The sequence below is a fragment of the Tinamus guttatus genome, unplaced genomic scaffold (assembly GCF_059628265.1).
Source record: "Tinamus guttatus ecotype Peru unplaced genomic scaffold, ASM5962826v1 Tinamus_guttatus_pri_ptg000214l, whole genome shotgun sequence".
Classification (NCBI taxonomy): Eukaryota; Metazoa; Chordata; class Aves; order Tinamiformes; family Tinamidae; genus Tinamus; species Tinamus guttatus.
The window spans coordinates 410,492-420,448 of record NW_028288748.1 but is presented as its reverse complement, the minus strand read 5'-3'; the positions used below and the strand labels follow the sequence as shown (position 1 = coordinate 420,448).

Below are 9,957 nucleotides of genomic sequence, written 5' to 3'. Positions count from 1 at the left end.
TCCCTCCCTTCTCCTCCAGTCCCCTCGCAGCCTCCTCCTCCACCTTCCTCACCACTCGTGTCTCCGGGTTTTGCTTTGCTTTTTGGAAAAAAAATAAAAAACACCCTGGAAGAGACGGTTGTCCGGGAGCTGTGCGAGCGAAGAGCCGGGGAACGGCAGGACAAGCAGCTCCAGCACCCTGGGCAGGGCGTTCGGCACCGAGGACAGCGGCCCCAGCACCGCGGACAGAGGCCCCAGCACCGCGGACATGGCTCCGATCGCGGCCAGTCACCAGCAGTTCGGTAAGTGCGTCCCGACCCAACTGGCCGCCCCCTCGGGGCTGCCGCGTCCCAGTGCGAGGTGCCCGCGCGCAGCCCCTGCCCAGCCACCCCCGGTGCCTCCCTTACGGAGTTTGGAGGAGCCGTGTTTCTCCTGGTTCCCTTCCAGCCCAGAAGTTGCATGAATTTGCTTTCCTCTCCTTCTCTTTTTCTCCTCTTAGTCCCTACCCACTGTAACACACTGGGAGAAATGAAAAGGTCTGGGTGGGTGCATTTTGGGATCTGGGTGATTTGGTGTTGCTTTCTCTGTAACGTGGCTTCAGAGTTAAAGGATGTAAACACATCCCAGGGCTCACAGAAATATCTCTGTTCAAGCCATTTTTGGAATAATTGTCATGCCTTCTTTGCTTATAGTAGAGAAGGGTTGTGAGCTGTAAGTCAAAGCAAGAGGTAGCCTTGTTTAGGACCTTGCTAGGAACATGAAAATACAAGATCCCACTTTTTTCTTTTAGTAAACAGTTGTGTTTGATTAATCTGTTTTTTTTTTTTTTTTTTTTTAAGACAACAATGATAACAATGAACTTTTCAGCTCTATGTCTTTTCTAATCACTGGATGTAGGTGATACGGTAAGTTTCAGAAGCAGTCATATATGTGCATTTCTAAAATGTTTGTATATATATATGTGTGTGTATATATATATATATAGCTTTACTCAAAAAACAGTAGGTAGAAGTGTTTCTGTACTCTCCTTTACAGATATTGACTCTAGCCAAGATTTTTCTTGCTTTCACAGTGTTTTAATTCAAGAATCATTCCACTGACCTAAGTGAAGTGACTCCAGATTTGCATCACATAACAATTTAGCCCAGGATCAATAGATAGCATTTCCTATTAATACACTATCTTGAATGACTAACCAGTTGATTTGTCTTATGACAAAAGCAAGAAATGTATCATAAATAGTTGTAAATGTGAAATCATTTGAGTTACCATTACACCTTCTTTCCTACCCCACCCACTAGATGTTTCTAACTACATTTGTGACATCATGCTCATCTTAATTACTTATATAAAGATACTTAAAAATGTAAATAGTAAATCGATCCTCCACTGCTTTCAGTAGCTGTAGAATTAGAATATAGCATCATTTCCATCATTGCAAGAAGTTACCTAACTAAACAGTATTGGAAATGTGCAAATCATACTTAAAGGCTATTTAAAAGATTAATTTCCAATTACTTCTTGTTTTCTACATTTCTACCATGTATATTTAAATTTCTGCAGCCCAGGGAATTCAGGGAACTCAGAGCCATGTGCTTAACTTGCTTAGAAAAAAAAACTTTCTGGTTATGTATATAATTTTCAATCATTTCATTGAGTTCTTACACTTAAATATGTAGAATGATACAGCTTGAAGGCAAAGGGTGAGCGACATGATTGTTGTTAGATGAAATTCACTGGCAGGCCTGATCCTTTATGTGCTGGAACATTATGTCCTAATTTGATTTGATATATATATATCTACTTTGCTACTAAAAGGCAAAGGTATGATGGCAGTATGTCCATCTGCTTGGCTTTTACCTGTTTTAAACTGATTTAGCCATTCATGGAGCAGGATAGTGCTGTTATTCTCATCCAGAAAGATCTGCTAATTGCTTGCCAGAGAACCAGAACTGTTACACAATTGCCTTTATGCATAAACAATGTAATTCCATTAATATTCTACTAGTCTTTCACTGGTGCAGGAAATAAATAAGGATTTAGCAAACTGTGAGAGGTTTAAACTCACTTAGTAATGTTACTTATGGGCAAAATTGGATTTCCAATTAGTCGAGCTCATTTGCTCCTTCAGTGCATGGTTGTGAATGTCTAATGATACTCTCTGGGCAACTGCTGTATCCACATGGCAACTGAGGTTGTAACACTTTCTCTTGATGTAGCTTTCAAGTATAGGATTCAGGGTAATGTAGAAGAAAAATATTTTCTAATGTGTTTCTTATATACTCCTAAAAGCTAGTGACCCTGCCTGTAAACTTCCTATAACTTTGATCTATAGTTTTGTAGATTCAAAGCTTAGCAGGTACCAATGAAACACTAAAGAATTTTTTCAGCTTTGGACTCACATGTGACTGTCCAATGTCACATCCATCTGGAAAAGACACTTGGTATATAGTTATCCTACATTGTTTTTCATAGACATAGCCCTGCAAATTACTGAAAATCCCATTGAAACTGTTGTGTGTTATAACCTCCTCCCAAACTCCCTTCTTTCAAGGGATACCTCCAGGCAATTACAGGATCAGACCATTAAAAATGAGTTAATTGAGTGTGCAGAGTGTTCTAGAAAGCAGTGTGAGGAAAGTAGATGATGGATCTATAAGTAATGCATTTTGCAGAATCTGTTTTATCTAACCAACAAAGCTCCATAAACTCAAAGCCTTCTGACGAAGTTGGCATTACTCACTCAGACAAAGTTGTTCCATATAAAGTCAGAAACTACACATAGAGGGATGAGTGATTCTCAAGCAATTACTAATGGTTATTACTATTAGGACAGGAATAGTATTTTCCTTCCAATTATACTGTGTATGGAAAAGTACTAACATAAGTGTGCCTTAGTATGGGACTACACATTTATGCCTGCAGGTGGCGAGCAGTATGTATAATGCAAAGTATTTCAGTCTGCTGGCTCGGTTGCTGTTACTATCTCGTATCAGTTTGTTTTAACTATTATTTTATGAAATATCACATAGAGTCCAAGGCACTGCTATTTATGTGTTTGTTGCTATTTATTTAATTTGCAGATGAAATTCCTACAGTGGCTGGGATCTTTAGTGCATTTGGTCTTATCTTCTCTGTCTCCCTTTTTGCTTGGATCTGCTGCCAGCGTAAATCTTCCAAATCCAATAAGAGCCCTCCATATAAGTTTGTCCATGTTCTGAAGGGGGTTGACATTTACCCTGAAAATCTCAATAGTAAAAAGAAGTTTGGAGCAGATGATAAAAGTGAAACAAAGAACAAATCAGTGATGCCAAAGAATTCTCTCCATCTTGACCTGGAGAAGAAAGATCTAAATGGCAACTTCCCCAAAACAGCCCTGAAAACCCAGAGGTCTCCAGATTTTGAAAACTTGCCTCCAAAACACTTTGCAGAAAGAAATAAAGACTCTGTGCCCCCTAAAAGTTTAAAATCCACCACATCCCTGTCATCTGAAGAAAAACAAGACAAACTAGGAACTCTCTTTTTCTCCTTAGAGTACAACTTTGAGAAAAAAGCATTTGTAGTGAATATCAAAGAAGCACGTGGGCTGCCAGCAATGGATGAACAGTCAATGACTTCTGATCCCTACATCAAAATGACAATCCTGCCTGAGAAGAAGCACAAGGTGAAAACCAGAGTGCTGAGAAAAACCTTAGATCCAGCTTTTGATGAGACTTTCACATTTTATGGGATCCCCTATAGCCAAATCCAAGACTTAACACTACACTTTATGATCTTGAGCTTTGACAGGTTTTCCAGAGATGATGTAATTGGAGAAGTTCTCATTCCCCTCGCAGGAACTGAATTGTCGGAAGGAAGGATGCTAATGGACAGAGAGATCATCAAAAGAAATGTTAGGGTAACGTTTTTATTTCATCTTTAAGAGTATTGTGCTAGTTCTAGCTATCATTCTTGTGTAATACTGCCAGCACTTTAGAAAGAAAAGGGAGCAAGTCAATCATAAGAATCATGTTGATGCTTTCATAATGGCTATATAAGGAAGCAGTTACACAAACGTAATAAAAGAACACTGCAGCATAATACAAGAAAATGCCAGTGTTCTAAACTCAACCTCCTTGTTCAGCTGGTCCAGTAGGATTGAGTGGGTCCATTTACATTAGGTCGAGGCCTCAATCCACATGAATTTGCTTTAAAAGGAAATAAGGCAAAGATTTTTTGTACTATCCCCCTTTACTCCCTCCCCCTTTGCTGTTTGAAGTCACTCTTTCTCAAAGGTTATTGAAGTCAATGTAAACCTTTAACTCCATGGATTTTGTATCAGGTTCATAAAGAATAAGGGTGTTCTTTAGTTATGGTATTGGGACCTAATAGAATCATTGAATCATAGAATGCTTAAGGTTGGAAGGGACCTCTAGAGGTCATCTAGTCCAACCCCCCCTGCACACGCAGGGTCACCTACAGCACGTGGCACAGGACTGCATCCAAGCGGGTTTTGAAGATCTCCAGAGAAGGAGACTCCACAATCTCTCTGGGCAGCCTGTTCCAGCGCTCTGTCACCCTCACTGTTAAGAATTTTGTCCTTAAGTTCTTGTGGAACTGTTGATGCTTCAGTTTCAGGCCATTACCTCTAGTTCTGTCGGTGGCCACCACTGAAAAGAGACCAGCACCATCCTCCTCACTCCCTCCCTTGAGGTACTTATAGACACTGATCAGGTCTCCTCTCAGCCTTCTCTTCTCCAGACTGAACAGGCCCAGCTCCCTCAGCCTCTCCTCGTAGGGCAGATGTTCCAGGCCCCTGATCATCCTTGTAGCCCTGCACTGGACTCTCTCCAGCAGCTCCACATCCCTCTTGTACTGTGGAGCCCAGAACTGGACACAATACTCCAGATGCGGCCTCACCAGGGCTGAGTAGAGGGGCAGGATCACCTCCCTCGACCTGCTGGAGACGCTCTTCTTAACGCACCCCAGGATCCCATTGGCCTTCTTGGCCATGAGGGCACACTGCTGCCTCATGGTCAACTTGTCGTCCACCATCACACCCAGGTCTTTCTCCGCAGAGCTGCTCTCCAGAAGGTCAGTCCCCAGCTTGTACTGGTGTCTGGGGTTATTCCTCCCCAGGTGCAGGACCTTGCACTTGGCCTTGTTGAATTGCATGAGGTTTTTCACCGCCCAGTTGTCCAGTCTGTCCAGGTCCCTCTGGATGGCAGCGCAGCCCTCTGGGGTATCAGCTACTCCTCCCAGTTTCATATCATCAGCAAACTTGCTGAGGGAGCACTCTGTGCCTTCATCCAGGTCATTGATGAATAAATTGAGCAAGACTGGACCAAGGACTGACCCCTGGGGGACACTGCTAACTACAGGCCTCCAACTAGACTCTGCAATAATACTGTTGGTATAGTTCTGTACTGTTCCTGCCTCTTTCTTAAGAATTGTGACACAGGCAGCAGCTCTACTAAGGATAGTAAGATATGGGAGCAGCCAAAGCCTCACTGAAGTCGGTGATAAAACATAATGACTTCACTGGTTAAAAATTATTCCTTTTTTTATGTGAGTTCAGAAAGTAAAGACCATTTACAACTATCACAACTGAACCACATAAATGCTCATGCATCACACACATCTCTCGATCTCTACCAAGGAAGTGGAATGTGTATTGACTTTCAATCTGATTGTTTTCAAGGACTAAGCACGCAGCCAAATCAATGTCTACCAGACAACATACTTATAACTGATATTAGTATTTTGCAATTCTACTGCTCCTGAATTACAACTATAACTATTTCACCGATATTTTGTTGATATCTTATTGGGTTTGCTGATATATAAAGTATTGTTTCCTTTTACTTCCCCTGCCTTCTTCCTTTTTGTGAAATAGGTCTATTACTTCTACAAATTCAAGTCTAATAATTATACAGAAAATCTTTGATCTTATTCCATTTATATTACAGTCCTTTAAAGAGTGATAGGGATGAGAATTTAGTAACAGTTTGAATTCTTACCGGTAAAAAGATTTTATTGAAGATTTTTGTGAATTATCTCTATTCAAATTTTAACATGTCTTTTACAGTATTTAGTTTTGTTTAAGATCTTTTCCTTTCACTGAGTTTGTTTCTCAGGTTTTAGGATTTATATTTTCATCTCTGAAACTAATGATGTTATAGTAAACCATATGTTAACTTTTTATTTATTTATTTATTTTTGTTCAGTCTACTAGCAAACCATAAGAAACGTTATGTAACTACAGTAGAGGGAAAAAATATCTGCTATGTAAACTAGCACAACTCTATAAATTATATATTCATTTACCAGCTCAGGAAATACAATTATGTGATATTTAAAGAAGATCTTATTCTTAATTCCAGTATTAAGCTCTGTCAGGATAATTGCTCATAAAAAGTCTTATTTTTTTTCTTTCACTTCCTCAGAAATCATCTGGGCATGGAGAATTACTCATCTCTCTCTGTTATCAGTCTACAACAAATACACTAACTGTGGTTGTTTTAAAAGCCAGACATCTACCTAAATCTGATGTGTCAGGATTATCAGGTAATAGTTTTACTAATGAATGTGCTCTAAGAATGCAAAGCAAACAGAGCAGGCACAGCTGAAATGTGTCACTTCATTGATTAAAAATAGCCTAGAAATGAAGGAACAGTGCCTCTATTATTTGCAGTCTATTAATTTTATTCCCATTTAGGTCAATGCTTTAATTTCCAGGGTATATGTTTTACAGTCTTGATCTCCAATCACAGGGTAGAAATTCATGGCATCTGTTAGCAATGGAAACCACTGAATTTTGTCACCGACTTGAATAGAATCTATCTGCCATAAGTATAGGATGCTATTGACAGATACTAAAAGCTTTTAGTTATGACAAAAATCAGTTTATTATTACTGGAAGGTGTTATTATTACTGTCCTGAGTTCGATCCACTGAGCAGTAACATTTATTTGGCAATGTTAAAAGGTGAACTATCCCAGTGCTGGAAGCAATCTGTAACATTATACCTTTATCATGAATGGGGCTCGTGGTGCACAATGGAGAAGCAGTTTTTGCACTCTCTTCTCTTGGTCTTGTATCATTTTGAGTTCAGTGGAACTTCCTTTGAAATCAATACCAGACTTGCACTTAAGTGCATATTAATGCTTAGATAGATAACATAATAACAGATTAAAAATTAGAATATAATGTGTTAACTACCCGAGAATAAAACAAATACACACAAAACAAATAACAGTACATTGCAGAGGACTCTACAGACATGCACATGTGCCATCAATACCATATCCTTTCACTTCTCAGGAGTTTTTTGAAAGAAGTTCAGGAGAAAGTAGTTTTGGTAGCCACTGAATCATTTGCTACAGCCAGTATTACAGCCTCTCCCTCTAACACCAAGTGATAATGCAGTTTATCTAGTCAGTCTAACTGGTCATGGATCTGGTACAGCAAAGATAGAGACAACTCCCATTTACATGGAAGAGCTTCACTGAAGTCCCCCTTTTGATCTCAGTTTTATTCTCATATCACAGGAGAAGAGATAAATGGACCCCAAAAGTTTACTGCATTATAAGTGAGCACACTTCCTTTCAATGGCCATCCCCAAAGGGATAGCAGACATTGGCAGTTTCATGAAGATGGCATGATAGCAAGCTGATCTCTCCAGCTGAGGTCTGCACTGGTGAGAAAAGAGCTTGCTTTGAAAAGAAAGGCCCTCCTAGTCTCAGCAGCTACCTAGTCCCTATAACACACTCAAACCACACACTTGCTTTACGATCTCTCCTGTGAGTAAAGCTATAGATTCTACTTGCTCTTTTCACTTCTTTCAGTCCAACCTTGTTACCTATAATAGCAGTAAATATTTCTAAGAGCTATAGGCAGTCATGCTCCTCCTGGACACCCAGCTCATTTAGACAGTTCTTCATTATTTGCTGGTCATCAGCCAGTAACATACTGCATTTGTGACTGTCCTTATCCCCACTGTGTATTTCTCATGAGACCCACATAAACCTTGGACAAGGAGGAGGGTGCTATGCTTGAGGGACCCTGCGTGGTCAGCTAAACAATTGCTTAGCTGAATCTCCTTTAGAAGATGGGAGCTTTTTCATTCTGAGGCTGTTCCATTCACCAGTTCAACTAAAATTCACAAGTTTCATTGGCTACAAGGTGTTTAACAGACCTAAAAGAATCAAGAGGAACATCCTGGCTTTACCTATTATATGGCCAGAAATAGTCTTTTAACAGCAGCATGTATCCACTAAATGCTCATGTGGCATGCACTCATTCTGGGGCAAGCAACACATTAATTACATATATAAGTATAGAATACAAGAGTGAAGAAAATATATTATCCATTACTCATTTCAAAATATTCTTAGACCAAGGAAATATGATTCTATGATTCTATGATTCTATGAAATAAAAATCACAGTATGATTCTGTTTGTTTTTGTTTTTTTCCTTACACTCATCTATGCCTGATATCCATTAGCTGATTTTTTTGCATGGAATATCACACTTGACTGGTTTCCATAGGGAGAGGTTTACATCGGACCTTTGAATGTGGAAATAGGTCCACATTTGCACTAAGTGCTAAGGCACTTGAAAAGGAAGATTTTTTAATGTGTTCTGTAGCCTAAGAAGAATTTCTCTCAAGGAAGAAGTATAGCCATCATTGAAGATAATAGTAAAAGAATCTTGCAACAGTAAAAAAGTTCTGAAAAGCACAAACACTCAAAGTTGATTAACACAGATGAAAAAATGTGGACTTTTCCCTTCTTTTCCCCATTTCAATAGTACAGAAGTGAAGAGCATCCATTCATCCATCCTCTCAGCATAGGACTATTCTCCCCTTTCCTAGGCCTTTCTTATTAACGCTAATGATTAACCCTTACTTGTTGAATGTGTGAAAAGTAGAATTCTATTACACATAAATATGTAACCATATATATTTAATAGTCTGTTAGAATTTAGTATACTTCATCTTTATGTGCAATGATGATGTAATCATTCAGGTTAATGGATTAGCAGGGAGGATTAATGTCATGAAGGACACATTATGCCCTGAACTTTGCTGGTGATATTGATTACATTTTTGGTGACTATAAAGGAAGGTAAAGGGACTGACTGAGATATGACCATCAAAGTTAAATGAGATGAATCATCTTCCATAAATTGAAACAATTCTTCTTGTGATGCAATTATGCTGGTATATTACAAAGCTTATCATTAACAAGATTGATGAATTTCTGAAAAAGCATATTCAGTAGCTGACGCATGTTCTTTTTCTTGTCATTGTAGATCCTTATGTCAAAGTGAACCTGTACCATGCTAAGAAAAGAATTTCTAAAAAGAAAACCCATGTGAAGAAATGCACTCCGAATGCTGTGTTCAATGAATTGTTTGTCTTTGACATTCCTTGTGAGGACCTTGATGATATCAGCATTGAATTTTTGGTTTTAGATTCAGATAGGGGGTCAAGGAATGAGGTCATTGGCTGGTTAACTTTGGGATCTTCAGCAGAAGGAACAGCTGGAGAGCACTGGAAGGAGATTTGTGAATACCCTAGGAGACAAATTGCCAAATGGCATATGTTGTGTGATGGTTAGCAACTTAGAGAGGGGTTGGAACTTTAAAACCTATATATATTTCCATTAGCAAGGAGCAATTTCCTTTCTTTGCTGTGTATAATTACAGGCTTGTAACTACAAGACTTTTTTTTGGGGGGGAGGGGAGGGTAAAGACTGGATTGAATTAACAGAATAGAAGGTATCTGAATTTTCACATTAAATAAAGGAATTTCTTTTTCATTAGACTTTAACATAATTTGACCAGAGATTCTTATTCTTCTGGAGTTTACATAGCCCTAAACTTCAATAACAACAGCCTATCTGTTATGAATAACTCACTGGAAACCTTATCAGTGTTGTTATACAGAATATTGACATATTCTTAATTATCATTTATAGATATTGCTGGATCT

At 39.0% G+C, this 9,957-nt stretch overlaps 1 protein-coding gene across 1 annotated transcript; it reads left to right on the top strand.

Moving 5' to 3' along the window:
* Nucleotides 1-247: 247 nt before the first annotated feature.
* LOC104567289 (synaptotagmin-4) lies at nt 248-9,707 on the top strand. Its single transcript, XM_088524830.1, has 4 exons — nt 248-281; nt 3,063-3,877; nt 6,405-6,525; nt 9,276-9,707. The coding sequence occupies exons 1-4, from the start codon at nt 248-250 to the stop codon at nt 9,581-9,583; spliced, it is 1,278 nt and encodes a 425-aa protein (XP_088380956.1). The 3' UTR covers nt 9,584-9,707.
* The last annotated feature ends 250 nt before the right edge of the window (nt 9,708-9,957 follow it).

What these genes read in the sequence shown, in the direction of transcription:
- LOC104567289 (XM_088524830.1), top strand. Translation starts at nt 248, where the DNA reads ATGGCTCCGATCGCGGCCAGTCACCAGCAGTTCG. An exon ending in TCATCAAAAGAAATGTTAGG is followed by an intron (nt 3,878 to 6,404) that starts GTAACGTTTTTA and finishes TCACTTCCTCAG; the next exon opens with AAATCATCTGGGCATGGAGA. An exon ending in TGATGTGTCAGGATTATCAG is followed by an intron (nt 6,526 to 9,275) that starts GTAATAGTTTTA and finishes TTGTCATTGTAG; the next exon opens with ATCCTTATGTCAAAGTGAAC.